Here is a 19,098-nt window from a genome sequence, read left to right as displayed (position 1 = left end):
TGAAAAAAACAATAATAGTAGCTGGACTTTATTTGTAATGATTCTGAAGACTCTTCGTAACATTTTTTAAATACTCTGTTCCAAGAGTTGTTCTAACAGGAGCTACTGAGAGAAAAAAAAGAGTTTATTAACTGGTCTACAGCACTCAGTTCTGCCTAAGCACATCCTTTTCAGAAGCTTCTGTGACCCCCAAGGGTCTCCCCAAGAAATGAAGCAGGATAAGTTGCTCCCGGCTCCTTGTGCACGTGGGATCATGATAATGGATTTACACCTCTGTCTCCTCTCTTTTGAGTGGGCGTTTCTGGAAGGCAGGGATCGCCTCTTAGTCATCTCCGTTTTCCCACAAGTTTTTATCACAAGGCCTGGCACCCCAGACTTAATGACCAGGAATAAGAAATGGGTTCCTGTCCATGTCAGTGGAATGTTTTCCTAAAAATACCTTGCTGAAAGCTTAACCACAAGGCTTCACGATGTCAATTTTAAAATGCCCCGGCAAGAGGGAAAGTGAAATTTCAGGTCAATTGCTGGGCTGTTAGAAGGGAAAGAGGAGGAGCCAAGAAAACTGGTGTTGACAAGTTAAATGTGGGCCTGAGAAATATCTACACATTTTTCTTCTTCTAATTGTTTGCCAAATTCACTGTTCTTGTGAGAAAGCACAAGTTTCTAATGATTAACCTTCTGGGTTGTGGGAAGTTCTGCTTCATAACAATATGAGGCTTGTGTTCCCTTACGTGCTCATCTAGAATATCAGTGTAAATAGTTCCCCTGATGAGTAACTAGGTTTCTGAGATAAGTCCTTCCTTTTATTACAACTGACAACACAGGATTATCTGAGACAGTATTGCTAACTACTAGTGAGAGGTTTTGATAGATAATGGAAATTATATTCCATTGGTCCCCCTTCTGGGCTCCCTAAATGTCACCTTAAATTGTTTATTGACAGCATTAATACCTGGAAAGTTTGCTCAAACGTAGTAGATTTATTTTTCTCCTCTTCCCCTCCACCCCGTCTCCCCTATAACTGTTTTCTAAAGAAAAATATCTTCAAAATTGCCAACATTTCTTATCTAGAGATAAGGAACAAGTCGATCGTCAAATTTACCCTGTCCTTTTATTCATAGAGCTACATAAAAATTCTCACCCAAAGCACTGTGAAGCTGCATACTTGCCAACCTCAAGATAACATAAAATATTACATAATCAATTATGGAAAATAATGAAAGGGAATGTTGGCATGGAAAGCCTCCTTGGAGAGTGTTAAAACAAGGAATCAATTGCTCAGGAGGGGTGTTAAAATTACAATCAGTCAAGAAGTCTTTACTGAGGGCCAGCTGTGGGGCTAGACCTGCGAGCACATGTGGGAACCGTCAGACGCAAGTTACTGGCGTGTTCATTGCCGAGTAAAGTTTATCGTCTGCTGTCTCCCTCCCTCTCTCTCTCTCTGCCTCTCTGTCTCCTCTCTCTCTCTCTCTGCCCTCTCTGTCTCTCTCTCTCACACACACACAAACACATGCACAAAGTCAGGAATAAGTTCTGAAAATGACATACCCCATTCTTTCTCGGGACATGAGACAAAACAATAACCTTATTTGGAAATGTATCCTCAACATAAAAAAGGATTCTTTTTCTTTTAAAAAGAAAAGAAGGCAGGAAAAAGATTCTTAACTGACAATTTGAGCATGCCCTGATGCTGGCAAACTCAGTTCCCATAGCATTTCTGTGGTGTTATATATGAAGGACAGGTGACCGTCAAATGCGAATGAAGAGGTAGAACCCTTAGTGAGATTTATCTAGAAAATAAGCTTCTTTCAGTTTTCACTCGCTTTGTCTCCTTTTCTATATGGCCAGCAGACGATCTCTTAGCTCTTTCATTTCTCCACCTGCAAAATGAGAATAATAAATTTTCTTGGTGTATAGGTTGATTCTTAAGCTGGAATCCCCTCCAGATGTCCATAAATGCACCTTGAGGAGTCTGTCCTCCCACTTCTGTCTTGAAATTATTTGCAGTGTTAATGTGCATGGTAATTGTTTCTGGGGAGACAATCTCAAAGTATGGTATTTTAGGCTTCCCTGAAAAGAACGTTAGATAAATAACTAAAGCTTCACATGACAGAAAAACATGTGCAATGGAACCAAATTCTCATCATGGACTGAAAACTTTGAAATAAAAAACGGTGAGTGTATCCGCTGGAACGAGAACATGCTAAAACCCGGGAGAGCAAAGTGTGCTTCATTCTGAAATCACCACAAGCATCTGAGGGAGACACTTCTGGAATCTTCTCTGCATGCAATGACGTGTATGTTGCTAAGACGTTTGGCCACAGCTCCTTGTGTCAACTGTTTGTGGAGAATGTTTAGGTGGATCTCTGTCAGCTGCTGCCCACAGCCTGACTTGTAACATCCACAACACTCTGGAGACTTCTGCCCAAGAAAGTGTGAGCTCCTACACTCACTAGACCAGTGACTGGTGTTTGGTGAGCATTGTCCCCAACAAGAGTAATTTTCACAAGGTGAAAACTGCATTGACCTGATTCACCATTATTTCCCAGACCTGGCACTTGACACCAACAAAGAACTGGCTCTTAAAAATATCTGTTTACTTAATGAATAAAATTCTTTTGGTCAGAACAGACATACTGGTTCCAAATGTTCCGGATGGAGATGATTGGGGATGCCTTTTCTCGGTCACAGAGCCTGATTGTAGCTTTGATCTCTACAATTGCTTTTTTGCCTTCTAAACAGAATCAATACGGTCTTCCACTTGGGAGCCTTCTGTCTGTTGTTGTTCCTTCATTTGTGTTTTGTTTTGCACTCTGCAAAGGGGATTTCCCATCCACTATCTCATTTCATCCTCATGACAAGAATGATCACGTATTTTTAGGTGAGAAAATGAGGCTCAGAGAATTAAGTAGCGGGGCCAAGCTCTCATACCCAGGAAGTAGAGAACTGTGCCTTGAATCCTTGTTTTCACTCTGAGTTCTGTGCTTTCTTGAGACGTTTGCTCTGTTCTGGACTCACAGAAATAAAGTCAGCCACAGGTCTTATCGCTACTAATGCGTGAGTGGAAACTTCATCTAACTAGCCAGAGTCCCGTTGAATGGCCACTTAGAAATAAATTTGATAAAAGGGAGTTAAATTAATTCAGTTTAGAGAATTCTAGCACGTCTTGATGTAATTTGGAGAAAGCCTAGAGCTTGAGCGAGAGAAAGAATCTTTGGCATACCACTTAACCTCCCTGAGACCCTATTTTCTCATCTGTGAATATGGAAGATAATGATACCAGTTCTGCTAACTTCAAAGGCATGTTCTGCAAATCAAATCTAAAACAATACACAGAAACTTTAAAAACTGTTACACGACGTATCAACGTCAGGTGTTATTTTTATAAATACGTAGTGTATGTCTAAACGTGCCCACCGCACTTAGGCACACCAAGGTCTTTGATTGGTATACATTACAAAATGAAGAATAAACTCTTACAAATGGCCATAGAAATGGACCAGGATGCTCTCCACGTTTAGACCATGGATACGTGGACTGTACCTGAACTAGGTATGGTTTTGTCTTTGAAGAATGTAGTCCTCTGGAGAGCAAGATGCAATATGGATAAAATGCCCACTATGACACAGCACTTTTCATGTGAATCCTCACAGCAGTCCTGGGAAGGAATTATTCTCGTTGACCCTTTTTCAGATAAGGAAACTGAAGTTTAGAGTTTGTGAAAAAACTGACCAAATCATAAAGCAAGTGTAGGTTAGCGTCAGACCATGGTTGGCGACCGTTCTGTTTAAAGTCTAGCACAGTTGGGCCTTTCAGTGAACGCTGATGACAGATAATGGCAGTGTGCCTTTATCTCCAAGTCATTTGGGCGTTCAGACTGATTTTCTTTTCTATAAATCCTCTTGGTTTGGCAACTTGCTAATATCTGTATACTATTTCATCTTTGGTTCAATGTGCTAGCCTCTAGATACATAAGCACGGGCTCTGTCGGGTCATTCTAATGGGTCTCCTGAGGACAGGCTGAGGCACCCGCACCTCCCACAAGCAGACTCCAATCGCTCTATTAATGTTAGACAGACGAGGCTAATGGAGGACCTTTTCCTAGCAGCTCATTGATTATAAATACTTAGGCTGAAGTATTTATATGTGGCCTAGAAAAAGTATTTGTCCGAATGAAAATAGTGATTTTCAGGAGCCGTGATGCAAATTCTGAGCAGCCGTGCTTTGGTGACCATCGGCGGAGATTTCCTTGCTGAGAGTAAGCCGTCTCATGGAGAACAAAAATTACGCAAAAGCAAAAACGTAGTGAATAACAGGGTCGTTTTTTTTCTATTTCTTTTGCAGGTGGATGACCAAATGAAGCTGCTGCAGAACTGCTGGAGTGAGCTCTTAATTCTCGACCACATTTACCGACAAGTGGTACATGGAAAGGAAGGGTCCATCTTCCTGGTTACCGGGCAACAAGTGAGTGTAGAGACCAACACTAAAAAGTGTCTTTTTATTAGGCATGTTCAGAAAGGCAGGAATTTAACTGGGGCAGAAGCTCTCTTCTTGTGCTTTGAAAGGGAGAGTGTGGCTGCAAATAGTGCAGAAAAGCTGACTTGGTGCACTCTGCTCTTCTCTGATGATTACAGTTAAACTTGTAAAAGCAAACCAGATCACAGCCATTCTTCTGTGCTCCCAGTTGGCTGGGACTAAAAAAGTTGTGCTCTGAAGGGTCAACAGTTGCTAAATCAAAATGAATGATTAGTGCCCGGCTTTTTTCCTCCAGTTTCTGCGTTCATGTACCACACTTGTTTGTCAGCTATTCAAAAACCGTTTTCATTGTGGAATCCTTACTCTTGGAATCATAAAGGTGAAAGACACTGATTTAGATATCACATATAATTGAAATATTTGGCATAAAAGCAAGCGAGGGAGAATGGACAGGAGTTTGGGTTTTCAAGAGCCAGTCATCATTCAAAAGATAAAAGAAAAAGTTACTGTCAGGTCCTACTCCTGTTTGAATAGATGTTTGTTCAGTCAACAAATATTTACTGAATATCCTACAGTGGGCCAGTCACTACTCTGGGGCTTTGGGAGTATTAGGGATAAAAACAGGAAAAGATTCCTGCCCTCGTGGAACTTAATGTTGTAACAGGAAGAAGCTGACAATTGATAATCTTAATAAACAAACCTATAATATGTTAGGGATCCAAGTGCTATTAAATAAAAGGAAAAAAAAAGGAAAAGCTGTGTAAAGGGGAATCAACACACATCGATGGCTGGTAGATAGGAATGGTTGGTTTGGCCTTATTGAGAAGATGACATTTGAACAAAGACTTGGAGGGGGATGGCCAGTTGGCCTTGTGGATATCTGGGGGAAGAGAGAGTCTGTTTAACAGACCGTATTCCAACTTACAGGATTCGGGCTTGTCCCTCCTATTTCTTACTCTCTGTTCTATAACTGATGTGTTATTAAAATAAATGCATGGAACACAGAGATTCCGTTGGCCCGTTGGGTCATTCCCATTCAGGCATCAGTGAATGCTTCACTATTTCAGTTCTCAGGCACCGAGATCTTTTACGTCCAGCCATAAATGTTTATGTGCTGTGAAACCACAGCAGTGCATATTTGAAAATGAAAGGCTGTCTCCATGCCATTTGCTGTATTATTAATAAATCACATTTTCCCAATCAAATTAAAGGCAAGCACTATTTCAGAGATTTTGAAAATGGGATCAGTTCGACCATCTCCATTTCTATCTGGTCCCTGCTTTCTGCACCTCTTGTGAGAAAGGCTTTCTGGATGAGAAAATAGAGTCTTGATGGGTTTGACTTCCTGTGCTTTCAAATTTTTGTTTAGCGTTTTCATCCTGTGACACAGTCTTGGGAGGAAATGTACCCATTTTCAGAGTCTACTCCCTGGGTACACCTCCCACCCTTGCCCAGCCGAGAGCTGCATTAGAAGAATGAGACTCAGCCCACTATTTAATTTGATTTCATTTGCTTCTGAGTTTCAGAAATGAAATGGGTTTGTGCCGTTCTTTCTCCAAGCACTTCCATTCCTGCTCTTTAGAAATACTCCTTATTGCACATTTCATTTTGCCCTAAGTGCTGTCCCTGGGTAAAGGTAATGACCATTTAAAAAGTAAAGAAAGTGCATTTCTTGTCTCTCTGTTTTTCAAAACCGGAACAGTCAAGGAAGAGATGGTATTTATAGTCTTTAGCATCAATTCTTGCTACTTTGTATTTTGCTCTTGCAACTGACAGAGGGACTCCTATGGAGAACTGGTCTTGTCCTTACACTTGTCCTGCAACTGGATTTTTCTAGCCACCTCCCCTCTACCCTCTTTCAAACTGAGCCACATTTCTGTCAACCTCCCCCTACCCATTTCCATCCAATCCCAGTAGATAGCCTAAAAGTGATTCATTATAACCAGACATTCTCATTTATAGAAATTATGCAACAAATCTTTTATTTGCTTTTATGGAATAGGCTAGACAAAACATTTGAATGAGCCTCTGGGATTCCTGCAGTTTCTTGGAATTAAAGCAAAAACGTGCTGCAGAGGAAGACCTTTCCAAAGCACACGACCTTTCTAACAGAATGAGCAAGATATTAACGGGGAGTCATAGATACACTTTTCTATCTCCCCAACACCTATTCAATGCCATATATGTCAGGCACATGATACATGTGAGCTGGTTGTACTAAATTAGAACCATGATCTCTTTAACCTAAGTGCTTAATTAAACCAGTTAACTTGGACTCAAGACCCCAAGTATTCATCCTCATCGTGTTCCCACATCTCATTCACCACGCCCCCCCCCCACCCCCGTTACAACTTCCAGCTCTCTCTCACGGGCTGAGCTGCCAACAGTGGTTCTATAATAATAAATGTCTTTTTACTGCAGTAGACATGGGCTACTTCCTACCTCGTGGCCCACTATACATGTGAAAATATTAAATATAATGTTCATAGAATGGTAAGGATTTCCCTGATTGCTAGGGCTGGGAAACCTAGACTTTTGTTAAAACAACAAGGAAAAATTATTTGGTGCACACCAATTTTAAGAAGATAGTGAAAACAATGATGAAAAGAAAGAAACGATTACATTAAGTGTAAGAGTAGAGCAATATTCTGGAAGAAAAATGATTTAAAAAAGCAAAAGACATGGAAGTAGTAGAAGAAAGAAAGAAAAAAGAAAATAGGCAACTTCTCTGTTATGTTTATGATCTAATAACAATTGGACTGTGGGAAGAGTAATATTTTCATCACTCTTGCAGCCTGCTCCCTCTCTAGTGTGAAAATGGTGTGTGTATGTGTGTGTGTGTCTGTGTGTATGGTACACACATGCAGTCTAGTTTGGGGTCAGACCAACCTGTGGTTTGAGTCCTCGTTCCAAAACTCACTAGCTGTGTCACCTTAAGCATGTCCCTTTACCGTTCAAGCTGCAGTGTCCTCGCCTGTCCTGTGGGGAGTATAATGCAATCAACCCCAGAGTATTGCAGTAAGAATTACAGGAGATAGAACCCAGCGCATCCTGGACAGCCAGGGAGACAGCCCTGCCCACGAGTAAACAAGAACACTGCTGGGGAGTTGTGGCGATGAATATAGTGATTGGAAAAACAGATTTAATTTTTCACTCAGTTGATTCACTGTTATAATTTGTTTGTTCCTTTGGTCATTAAAAGTGATATTAGTGAAACCTGCAAATGCTTAGCATAATTTTAAAAGCCAGGGACCAAAACGTCTATGCACGGATATGATGTTCGTGGTAAAGTATTTATGGGTATGGACAAGGACTAAAAGAGAAAGAAAAAGAAATAAAAGCTACAGGAAATAGTTCTATAAAGTGCCGACAAGAAAATTAGAAGTGATCAAAACTGAGCTGACATGAAGCTGCCATTTAGGAGTCAACAACCCTATGAAGAAGGTACTATTGTTATTATGGTCCTCGTTTTGCACGTGGGCACTGAGGCAGAGAGGTGAAGTAGTTGATTCAAGGTCAAAACACAACTAGTAAGTGGCAGGACAGTTGGATCTAGGCAGCCTGGCGCCAAAGTCTGTGTTCTTGGTTAGCTGTTCTGCTCTTCTGGGGAACTCACGGCTTCTACAAGCTTCTTTCATTGAAGACTCTTAATTTGACCTTCGTGGGTAATTTCAGTGCATGACAGCCTCTATGGAACTTCCAAACAAAATAAATTCATTTCTCTCTCATTGAGCTTTTATATGTAAACGTTTTTGGGGGCTAGCTCCATGGCCCAGTGGTTAAATCACACAATCACGAGCTCCACTTTGGCAGCCTGGGGTTCATGAGTTTGGATCCCGGATGTGGACCTGCACACCACTCATCAAGCCATGCTGATGAGAACTAGAGTGACTTACAAGTAGGACATACAACTATATACTGGGGCTTTGGGGAGAAAAAAAAAAAGAGGAAGTTTGGCAACAGACGTTAGCTCAGGGTCAATCTTCCTCACCCCCAAAAAAGCATACCTTTAAAAAAGAAGTTTTTGTTTCATTTTTTGGTATGGCATTGTAAACACATTGTAAAAGTAAATTTAAATTATACAGAAGCGACTTTAATGTGATGATTACGTACTGTTATAAGATTATTTCAGTGGTAAGGAAAAGCTAGAAAAAAGAAAAAATCACTTAGAATGCCACCACCTTAAATCGACTCAACTTTTTGTTGCATTCTCTTCCAGTCTTTGCGAAAAATGTATCTTAAAGGAGAATTTTTCTTACTTTTCTAAATAAAAGAATTAATTCATCTGCCACAGAGACATGTTGACCTACTACCATGGATTTGTGCGGACTGTGAACTTGAAACTGTGATGAGAGTCTATTTCCGTGATGCATTGTATCAAGCATCATGGTGATATCACAGGGAAAAAAATTAAACGACATTATTTCAAAAAGGCATGCAAAATTCCCCTATGGGGGGCATAACATTCACCTACAGGAGAGGAATAACTTTATTTATTTAGTTTGAAAATATTTCTGAAGACCTGATAAATGCAGGGAAATCAAAGACGTGAGGGGAAAAAATTAGACACAGTCCTGCCCTCACTAGCGATCAGAGATGTCATTCTCCCACCTAATGGATGACCATAATGACTGCCCTTTAGGTGGTGCTTGGCACAGCGCACTTGCACAGGTAAGCCCTGGGACACAGGTTCAGGTAAGGTGTGAAGAAGGTTTGGAGGAGGAAGTGCGAGGGAATCAGATGGGCATTTGAAGCTGCTCAGGTGATGATTCAGCTTCTAGATGGAAGTGCCTTGTCCCCAAAGAGAGCATGTTCCACCGAACGCTCCTTTGCTGGTTGAGGCCAACACCAGTGCTTCAGTCCTCCCAGGGTTAGAGGAATAATAGTGAGGGAACTGCTGGATAAAACCTTACCTGAACCCCACTACCTTTTTCAACCTCAACTGGAAGAAATACAGTACTGCCGAATCATTCATTATAAATTTCCAGATTTGCTTATGGAATTTTCTCAATTGCCCCATGACGATTCCTTCTAGAAGACATGAAAATGTTTATTCTAAGTATTTTAAAATTAGTATATCGTAATATTAAATACACCTCAGTCTGTAATATCAGGGCCGCGGTCCTGACACAAAGGGGATCCCACACAGCAATTTTGTGTCACCTCGAAGCATGCATGTGGTGCCCACATGATGCTTTATGGCAGCTCTACTGGGCAAGCCATGAAATGCAAGGCCCTGGGGGCTCCTTGGCCCAGTGTTCTGGCTTTTTCCTACTGAATGCAGCTCATGGTAAATAATGTGAATTTATTACAGCAGAGGAGGAAGAAAAAGACTACACTGAGTTTTTAAAAATGGGCGGATTCCCAGGCAACTGCTCCTTGGAGTGAGAAGAGAGAATAAAGTTAGATAAAATAGTACAACTTTTCCCTTAAACCCACTGGCTAGCTCGGGGCCTTGCACATTGGGTTGGCTCAAGAAACGTGAGCAGAATCGAGTCCCCTCATAGTTCATTCGGATCTAGAATAATTGAGACAGTCCCCGCTGCAAAGAGCAGCCTGGGGCGCCAACGCCTACTATTGAAATGACAATTCTTTGTTTACACCCAATTTCTTACTTAACCCTGAAGTTAGCCATTGTGTTTTAATTACGTCTTTTAATCAGGCATCTGTATAAGTACGTAATTAAACAAAAAGGAAATAATGATTATCAGTAATATTAAGCATTGTCAAAACAGTTCTGTATATTTAGCATCTTAAAATTACGGCAAGAATTCAGTTCTATCCAGTATTTTAAAAATACGCACACATGAAACATGTATTTGTGTGTGTGTGTGTGTGTGTATATATATATAAAATAACAATAGAGTACTTTGAAGTGAAATCTCTTATAGTATTTGCATATTGTAGCTAATTAACTGCCCCTGTAACGTCATCCTGAGGGAAAAGATCCACTGGCAACTTATTCATTATCTTCTATTATTGGGTATCGTATTAAAATGACAGGCACCTTACAATATACAAGTCATCAAAAATTTCAGCTATTAGAACTAAAAGCAATTTAGCTAAGAGTGTTTCTACCTTCATGATGAGTGAAATTTATCCAAAGGGGACATCAGCTTATAGGATTTCTTCAGTATCTGCCTTGAATTTAATGGCACAAAGATTACATGTAAGAGAGCAATAAATTAATTTTACTAAGTACATAAAAGACAAGGCCAGCTGCTCCTGAAATGAGCGCAAACTCTGCATTCAACAATGAAAATATAATTATGTTTGTAATAAAATGTCAGGAAGTTGCAGGTCTGTGCGGTGTTGCAGGAATAAATCACACATCCTCCTTCAGAGCCGTGTGATTTGATAAATTATCCTTGAAGGAAATGTTGTCGGAGCCCCCATTTAATAAACATGTTTGAGCTTTCAAATTAGCATGTAAATAAATGTGCAGCCATAAAGTTGTTGGTATGCCAATTGATTTCCTGGAATCCATCTCACTGAATACAGAATCCTATGAAACACTTTTCAGCTCCTCTCAGTTATGGTGAACTGTGTTTGCAAGTGTGCCGTTCTAGTAGTTGAACTTATTATTACACACCTGTTAGAAGTACATGCATCAGATTTTAATGAACCCATCTTTAAAAAAGTTATTTAGACGGCCAGGCCAGTGGCATAGTTGTGAAGTTCATACACTCCACTTTCTCGACCCAGGGTTCACAGGTTCGGATCCTGGTCGCAGACTTGGCACCACTCGTCAGGCCGTGCTGTGGTGGCATCCCACATAAAACAGAGGAAGATGTTAGCTCAGCAACAATCTTCCTCAAACAAAAACAGGAAGATTGGCAACAGATGTTAACTCAGGGCTAATCTTCCTCACACACGAAAACATAATATAATTCAGATTCTTTTCAGTTACAATGTGCTATGTTTTCAAATATGACGTTCTAGTATTTGAACTTACTGCATACCTGTTAGAACTGCACAGATACCAAAATTGAGCTGACTCTGTCTTAATAATTTAAAAAATGGATTAATACCTTCATATTTGTGGTTGATTTTAGTACACCTTCCTGGTTTTTCTTACAATGTGCTGTGGACATACTAACCTACAGGTGCAGTGCATCCAGCAGTTGATGCCAAGCTTAACTTGGTAGTATTGTCCCAACTACTCTCATTTCCTGATAATCACAGAAGTGGGAGGCACCTTATTATGATATAGCTTAACTGCCGTATTTAAAGATCAGGACACCAAGGGGTGGAGGCCTCATATGACTTGCCAAGGTACTTCGTAAGTGGTGATCTTGGCCCCCATCTCCTGTCTTCTCCCAGGTTTCTTCCACCTCTGTGGCCCTGGTCATCCACTCACCTGTCCCATTTGTCTCTGAAGGATTTACATTGTTATTATCTGGAACAGTTAGACCATGTACAGGTTTTTAAGGAATTTAGAGCATGGGCACCACTTCTAGGTCGGAGAGCTTCCTTGGATGGGAAATTCTCTTGTAAGAGAACCGGTGAAATGATAGTTTGACATCGCTGTGTGTGCCAGGCAAAGTCACATCATGCTCTGCGGTGGTCCCTCTGCTTGTCCTCTCGGCTTCAGCTGCCTGTGTCCTGGCTCATTCTTTCACCCCTTCTGAAACAGAAACCAAAGGAGCTCTTAGGATACTTTATGTTTAAATTTAGTGGACAAATGGCAGCACCTGGACAAAGCAGGTAGGACAGTGGTGTGCTTTCGGGGAAAGCTGTCCTAGAACCCACGTTAACTGGGGCTTTTTCATGCATAGTTGACTCTGTACAAACTGATTGACACCTTTGTGGGTCATCTTTCCACTGACTCATAATTTTTCTCACTCTGGAAAAAGGTTTCTGTACACCCAGTATTCTCTAGTTAAAGCTGAAAATTCAACTCATCATATTTACACAATAAAAAAAAAAAATCCATTCTGCCTTGTTTTTAATTGCAAATTCCACTCCAGGGACCAGTTCTCCTGTTTAGGAGGCAGCCCGGTGCCTTCTCCTAGAGAAGCAAGTGCAGTCAATTATGGTAATGAAATGTCAATAAATATAAAAATTTAATACAGTCCGCTCCGGGTGAGTGGCAGATGAGGACTTGCCTCCCAGACAAATTTGCTGCTGCAGCAAATATTAAATGCACCTAAAAGAGTAGCTGGTTGCCTGAGAGCTCTCCAGCAGAAAAGGGATGGAGCATCGGGTACCAACTGGGCTTTCCCATTATGCTGTAATCGCAGCAGCAAAGCCGAGCCAGTGCTATGACGGCCATCCCAACGTCTTAACTTATTATTATAAATGTGACTTTTTATGCCCCCATGAATAATCTAAGATTGGTCATCACGGCACCTTTTGTTTAATGAAGAAGGAAATAAGCCTCTTTTGTTTTCCAAATCAAATTATTCTTCTTAGAAATAAGATCATTGCTGTCTTTAGAGAGAAATGTATTATCATATGAAAACAGTTAGTAGTCATCTGTCATAGTTTTTTTAGGCAGCAGCAAACTGAAGAATAATCTATATGTGATTCTTTCGCCCTCCACAAGCGTGCAATCTTGAACGATGATTACTTTAAAATGTAGCCTTTTAAAAATAGAAACACATCACTGCCTTTATTTTTCTCTCCTACTAGTTAATATCACTGTACACACAGATGCTGTCCTGGATTCACTTTTTGTGGACAGTTTATTTTTCTTTCAATTTATTCATGAGAGTTAAAAAATTTTAATCTTACGTGCTAATATAATTTCACAATAGAAAAAAAAAATATATATATATACCAGTAAAATTTAGGTGGTCAAAACCTATTGCCTACAAAACTTATCAAGATGATTAGATTTCTCAGAATCATTATACGTTTTATAGTAACAGACTGTGTCTCAAACTATTTTCTTGGGAAAAGCTCGCTCTGTTATCAACCGCTACTGCAATCTGTTTTTACTCACAGTTCCTAAGAGTCTCAAGGGAAATGTGTATTTCTGATTCTGGGAGTCATTAAAACTGTGATTCTGTGTTGCAGGTGGACTATTCCATCATTGCCTCCCAGGCTGGGGCCACCCTCAACAATCTCATGAGTCATGCACAGGAGTTAGTGGCAAAGCTTCGTTCTCTGCAGTTTGATCAACGAGAGTTTGTGTGTCTGAAATTCTTGGTGCTCTTTAGTTTAGGTAAGGAATCCTTTTCTCATACTACGTACGACCAGAGGTTGCTAAATGATGCCCAGCTCTCAGTGTGGGGACCTCAAATGTGTTTCATTCTACCAAGATAACACCCGTCTTTTCAAATCGTGAAATCTTCCACCGTGAATATATTTGTGTGTCTACATTTCTGCATGATTCATAGCCCTTTAGTGGATAAGTTGGGATGTGGAAAAGGAGTTATGAGACTGGAGTCCTGAATTTTCTCCCCTAATGGCCCTAATGAGTAGGCAGCACTGATAGAGAGCTGTGACAGAAGATTTAATGGAGACAGCTTAGCAAAGACGGATAGTATCAAATTTTAGCCATCTCTCTGCTGTTGATCGTGTCGATGTGCCTTTTATTTCAGCTTGTTGCTACTGCTGTTTTTATTCTTGTAAAATATGGATAGTAATTAAAAACCTGTTTCTTAAATCTATCAGGATTAACTAGAGAATGTTTATAACCACATGCACCCCATGCAAGTATAAAAGATGACGGTTGTCAAGGGGCGAGGATGCTTCTTTAGGAAAGCTTTGGAGAAGAAAGATAACTAAGCAAGACAGATTAGCTGAATCAAGGTTCTCAGTGAGTCAGTTGAGAAAAATCACCACTGCTTGGAATAAAAAAGGGATTAAGGAGATGGATTTTTATTGACTTCAAAGGAACAGATTTTTCTGCCTGTCCCATACTTGATTTCTGTATTTTGTTGGCTTAATAAAGCCAACTTAAATAAACTTTTTGCCAAGTGCATTTATTACTTATTGGCAGACAGCTGAGGGAGGCAACTTCCCTTGGATGAAAAAAAGTGCAGAAATCAGATTTACCAACATATGTTTTTTCTTTAGCCTTCAGTTATAAGATAGTTGTGAATTCATAGCCTAAGAAATAAAACAATAAAACAAACTCCAAAGCAAAGCATATGTGTCTACTCTCCAAATTTGGTACTTTCGTTCTAAAATTCTTCTTGACAGCACCACACAACTGTTGCTAATAAAGGGACAGTTTGAAGCAATAGAACCAGAGTTAATTTTTCACATGTAGTCAACATTTAAAAGAAAAAGAACATTTTCATATTTTGGAAAATGTGATAAATATAGCAAAAAGAAATGTTACTCAAAATGTGAAAAGACAACAGAATTTCATAGATGTGGTGTTCAAAGGTTCCCATGCCAGGACTGGATCCTGTGTGGTTTCTGCATTAACCACAATAAATAAGAAAGTTCTATTCAAATAAGTCTCCGGCTTTTACCCAAGAATAGTTTTGAGGAAATCCAGAGGAAGATAGCATGAGCCTGCTTGCTGTAATCTCACCAATTATTCTGGTTCGTGGCAAGATCTTAGTCTTTTCAACTAGAACATTTGATGAGTAATTAAATGAAAAATGTGGTAATATATGTGTAAGAAATCTGAGAGCATCTTAGCAATAAAATATTTACGAAGCGTCATCTCACTTCAATGGTATTTTAAATTAGTTGAATAACTGTATTACATTTGAAGATGCAGAAATTAACCGTGAGCCATGTTTAATTTTCATCACTTTTATCTTTCCTTCATCATTTTTCAAAATTATTATGTTTTCTGCCAATACTATGGAAGAGTAGATAAGGGCGGGGGTCGGGGGGAGGCGGGATCCAGAAGTGCTTTCAACCTATGAACCTCACAAATTATCTTCCTGAACGATTGGGCTTAGTATTTACCGGAACCTCACCCACATACTCTCTTGTTTAGTGAGTGTGGTGACTGTTTCAGGAGCCTGGGCACCAGTGAATGACGAGCCAAATGTCTCTTAACACTATGCCTGTTTGTTGTTTCAGATCAGAGGTAAATAGAGTTTGGGCCAAGAGTTTATTTTTAAAGAAGCAAGGAAAAATGTAGCTGACAGTAAAGTTCAGATCGTTTCCAACTTATGAATGGAATCCTTCCCCCCCCCCCCGCAGAAACAATAAATAATCAATCATTTGGGGACAACTTTTCGAAGTATATGGATAGTTAACCTTTATGTACTCAGGCTAGCCCTCAAACACCTCTTTTACCCATGATGAGAATGACATCATACCAGGGCCACCCTTGAAAGCGGAGCCCAAAAGTCTAGAAAAAAGAAAGTCTAGAGCCAGTACTTGCTGTCCCAAACCCTCATAAGCCTTGAGCCACCCGAGTCTGAAACGCGTTACATTCTGAGCCCAGCCCAACCTTGGGCCTCTCTGATTCTGGAGAGAAAAGAGGACTTGCTGGATGGATCAGAGGTCGGGCTGGGTGGAGGGAGGGCTGCAGCAGCGTTCTCTTGGTGGGAGATGAAGCAGTGTTTTCTAGACAGATTTGGTGAGAGGAAGTAGGGCGTGAAAGTAAGCAGGTGCAGCGTGCTAAGCCAAAAGAATGGCTGGCACCCAAGCATGAAGGCGAGAAAGAGCAAGACGAGTTCAGGGAATTGTTAGTAGAGGAGTATGGCTTGAGAGAGCAGCAGAGCTGGTTGGAGAGGTAGGCAACAGCCTGGTCATGGAAGGCCTCAGACTCATCCAACAGAGACCTGCTGAGCGCCTCCTGTGTGTCAGGCACTGAGGTGAGCTCTGGGGATGTGGCAGTAAAGAAGCGTAGGTGCCACGGTCTTCATTCTGCAGGCATGTAGGAAGGACAGCAGGATCCTTTGAAGGGTGGTGAGGTGGGTAACGTAAGTCGATCTGCCTTTCCGCTAGCGATGTGGAAAGTTGCCTAGAGAGCAGCAGGGCTGGAAACTGTGTTCAGGGGTGATTTTCATGCCCCATGGGGATAAACGAGATGAGGGAGATGAACAAGTTACAGGATGCACATCACAGGTGTGAAGGAGGTGGAGAGGGACGAGTCTAGGATGAGTCTCAGGTTTCTGGTGCTTTAGCCAGAATAGAAAAATCCGCAGGAGCGGTGGCTGATCAGTTGAGTCAAGGCAAGTTCCAGCAGCAACCATTCTCCTCCTAAAAGTCGTTCTTCACCAAAGCTGACTCCGTATTCTATGAAAAGCTAATGACAGGGCTGAAATAAAAAGTAGCATCGGCGAAGATTCTTCCCATCTGCTGCCTGAATCTTCTCCTCCTCCAATTGCATCCATGAGCAGACATTAATTAGTTAATCTGGTCGAAAACAGAAAGAAAAGTAAAAGGCGCCCCCTCTCTCAGGGCATTTCTCTGCGTGATATAATAGACTCTGGAGGCGTGGATTCTGCCAGTTGTAATGCTTTCTTCGAATCCTGTTAAATTACCTTTTTTTCTAAATTTTTTTTGCCCAACTATGAGATAACATAATTTGAGCCCATTGATAACTTGGCAGAAAAGGAGATATTCTAAGTTGGCCAGTTAAAATTGATGACCCAAGAGAGGCCAAAATAAAATTTTTAATGTTTATTTATTGGTTTGTACTCTCACCTTCTTCTAAAAAGAAATCAGAGTGACTGATGAAAGGGAATTTGCTGTCTGTCCCCAACCAATGCAAACAGAAATCTCACAGAGGGAGAAGTGCGTAGGATCACCACGCTCCAATACTGTCCTTACGGCGTGCGTTCCAAAGACAAGCAGATTTCCCATAAACTGTATCTCCTGAAAACGAATGCAGAACTGGGAGGCAGTCTCCTGGTTTTCAACTGCAGCATCCTGAATAATGTCCTTACGCATCCAAGCTCATCAGGAACTTTAATGTGGCTTAAGTGCTCAGAGCAACAAGTAAGCAGAGTGTGCCAACGAGCAGGTTACTCTGGCCTTTGGATTTTCTTAGCCTGGAGACTCTCTTCTCTGGCCAGCCAATATTTCCGAAAGCGCTTCTTTATATTCAGCTGAGTTAAATAAATTTGTTATTCTCTTTGAGTGGATTTCTCCAGCTTAAAAAGTAGCTCATATTTGCCTCGAGTCTCTTTATGTTTAGGCTCTGTAAGTCCACTGAAACAGGTGGAAGATTCCGTCCTGTTCTGTGAGTGCTGCTGTGCAGTGGAATTCTGTGTTCCGGTCTGAGTCTCAATTAGGGTTAGAAACTGACCTTTACTTTCCTCTGCGTCTCAGGTCTCTAGCACATTGCTCATACACAGGAGGGAGTTACAAATTGTTACTCATGAAATAGATGCATAAACAGACTGACTTAGTTTCAAACTCAAAACGAAGGCTTTATCGAAGTAGTTTGTGATATGTCATAGGAGATAGTTTAGCCGAAAGTCACCTCGCAAGTGCTGGTTTGTTTCCTGAGACTGGTTTCTCCAAAGGAATTTCGAACAAATATCTCCTCAAAATTAAATTGTTTCTTTTATCAGTTTGCATTCTCCCAGTTGATGAGAGGAGATGTTCGTTTATAAGCTCATTGGGAACGCTGACTTGCGGAAAGATTAGAAAGAATATTAATGGCTAAAACCAGGTGATAAATGGGTGTCTGTTCCAAGCAAATGCAAGACCGGAGGCTTTCAATCCCTGTGAACTAACTGTTGAGAGTGTTGTATGGCTCCCCATTGGCACTGATGGAATCCTGCATACAGAAACATGGATGGAGAAAATCATATCTTTATTCATCATGGCAGCTCTTTGCTTCGCCCCAAATTTCCAAATTTTAAATGTGGTGTTTGATTGCACCATAGGACATTCCAAGGAAGATTCATCCACACAGAGGCAAACGCCCCAGAGAAGATGGGTTGTGGTTGCCTTGGAGAATGACCCAACTAAGAAAGCTACTGCCCGTTAGATGCCCCCATCAAACTGCCACCTGAGCCCCCTCTGTGGAGAAGCACTGAGTGCGCAAAGGGCATAGTTCAAGAACAAAGCTGGCTGAGGCAGCTTTACTTCATCCCCAGGTTCAGTTCATGCATTCTGTAGGGTCAGACCACCCCTCTTCATCTTAAAGAGTGTGAAGCACAGTATCTTAAATATAAATGACCATCCAAACAATGGCTGAAATGTCCCAAAAGAAAACAGTATTTGCGTGACTTGATCCACAATTGGAAAGGGTTTTGAAAATGGATGGATAACACCTTCAGGTCTTAAAAGACCTTTAAAATCATAATTTGTGGGCTGGCCCAGGGGCGTAGTGGTTGAGTTCACATGTTCTGCTTTGGCAGCCTCGGGTCCACCACCTCAGATCCAGGGCGCAGACCTACACACAGCTCATCAAGCCATGCTGTGACAGCTCCCCATATACAAAATAGAGGAAGATTGGCATAGGTATTAGCTCAGGGACAATCTTCCTCAAGCAAAAGAGGAAGATTGGCAATGAATGTTAGCTCAGGGCCAATCTTCTTCACAATAAAAAAAAAATCATAATTTGCAAGGAGAAAATGAAGTAACTCTAAGACAGAGCAAAGCATTTTTCTCCTTGTCTGTGGTGACTATTTTAAACTATTCAAGACTTTCACTAAGCAAAGAGGGCCTCTGTGGTTGTTCTGGTGTCTCAGTGAAGCCAAGGCCTTTCGCCATATTAATAAACTACAGGACCCAGGAACA

General features: G+C 41.0%; 1 protein-coding gene across 12 annotated transcripts in view; it reads left to right on the top strand.

The window, feature by feature from the left end:
• NR5A2 (nuclear receptor subfamily 5 group A member 2) overlaps positions 1-19,098 on the top strand; it is a 130,980-nt gene that overhangs the window by 62,939 nt on the left and 48,943 nt on the right. For 11 of the 12 annotated variants that reach the window (XM_070501482.1, XM_070501483.1, XM_070501481.1 and 8 more), the window contains 2 exons: positions 4,345-4,464; positions 13,498-13,645. In XM_070501482.1, the coding sequence (XP_070357583.1) occupies positions 4,345-4,464; positions 13,498-13,645 (268 nt within the window). The remainder of the gene's footprint in view (positions 1-4,344; positions 4,465-13,497; positions 13,646-19,098) is intronic. The other variant, XM_070501484.1, reaches the window with a different exon arrangement.

This window comes from Equus asinus, chromosome 30 (assembly GCF_041296235.1).
Source record: "Equus asinus isolate D_3611 breed Donkey chromosome 30, EquAss-T2T_v2, whole genome shotgun sequence".
NCBI lineage: Eukaryota > Metazoa > Chordata > Mammalia > Perissodactyla > Equidae > Equus > Equus asinus.
This window is presented reverse-complemented; position numbering and strand designations above follow the sequence as displayed.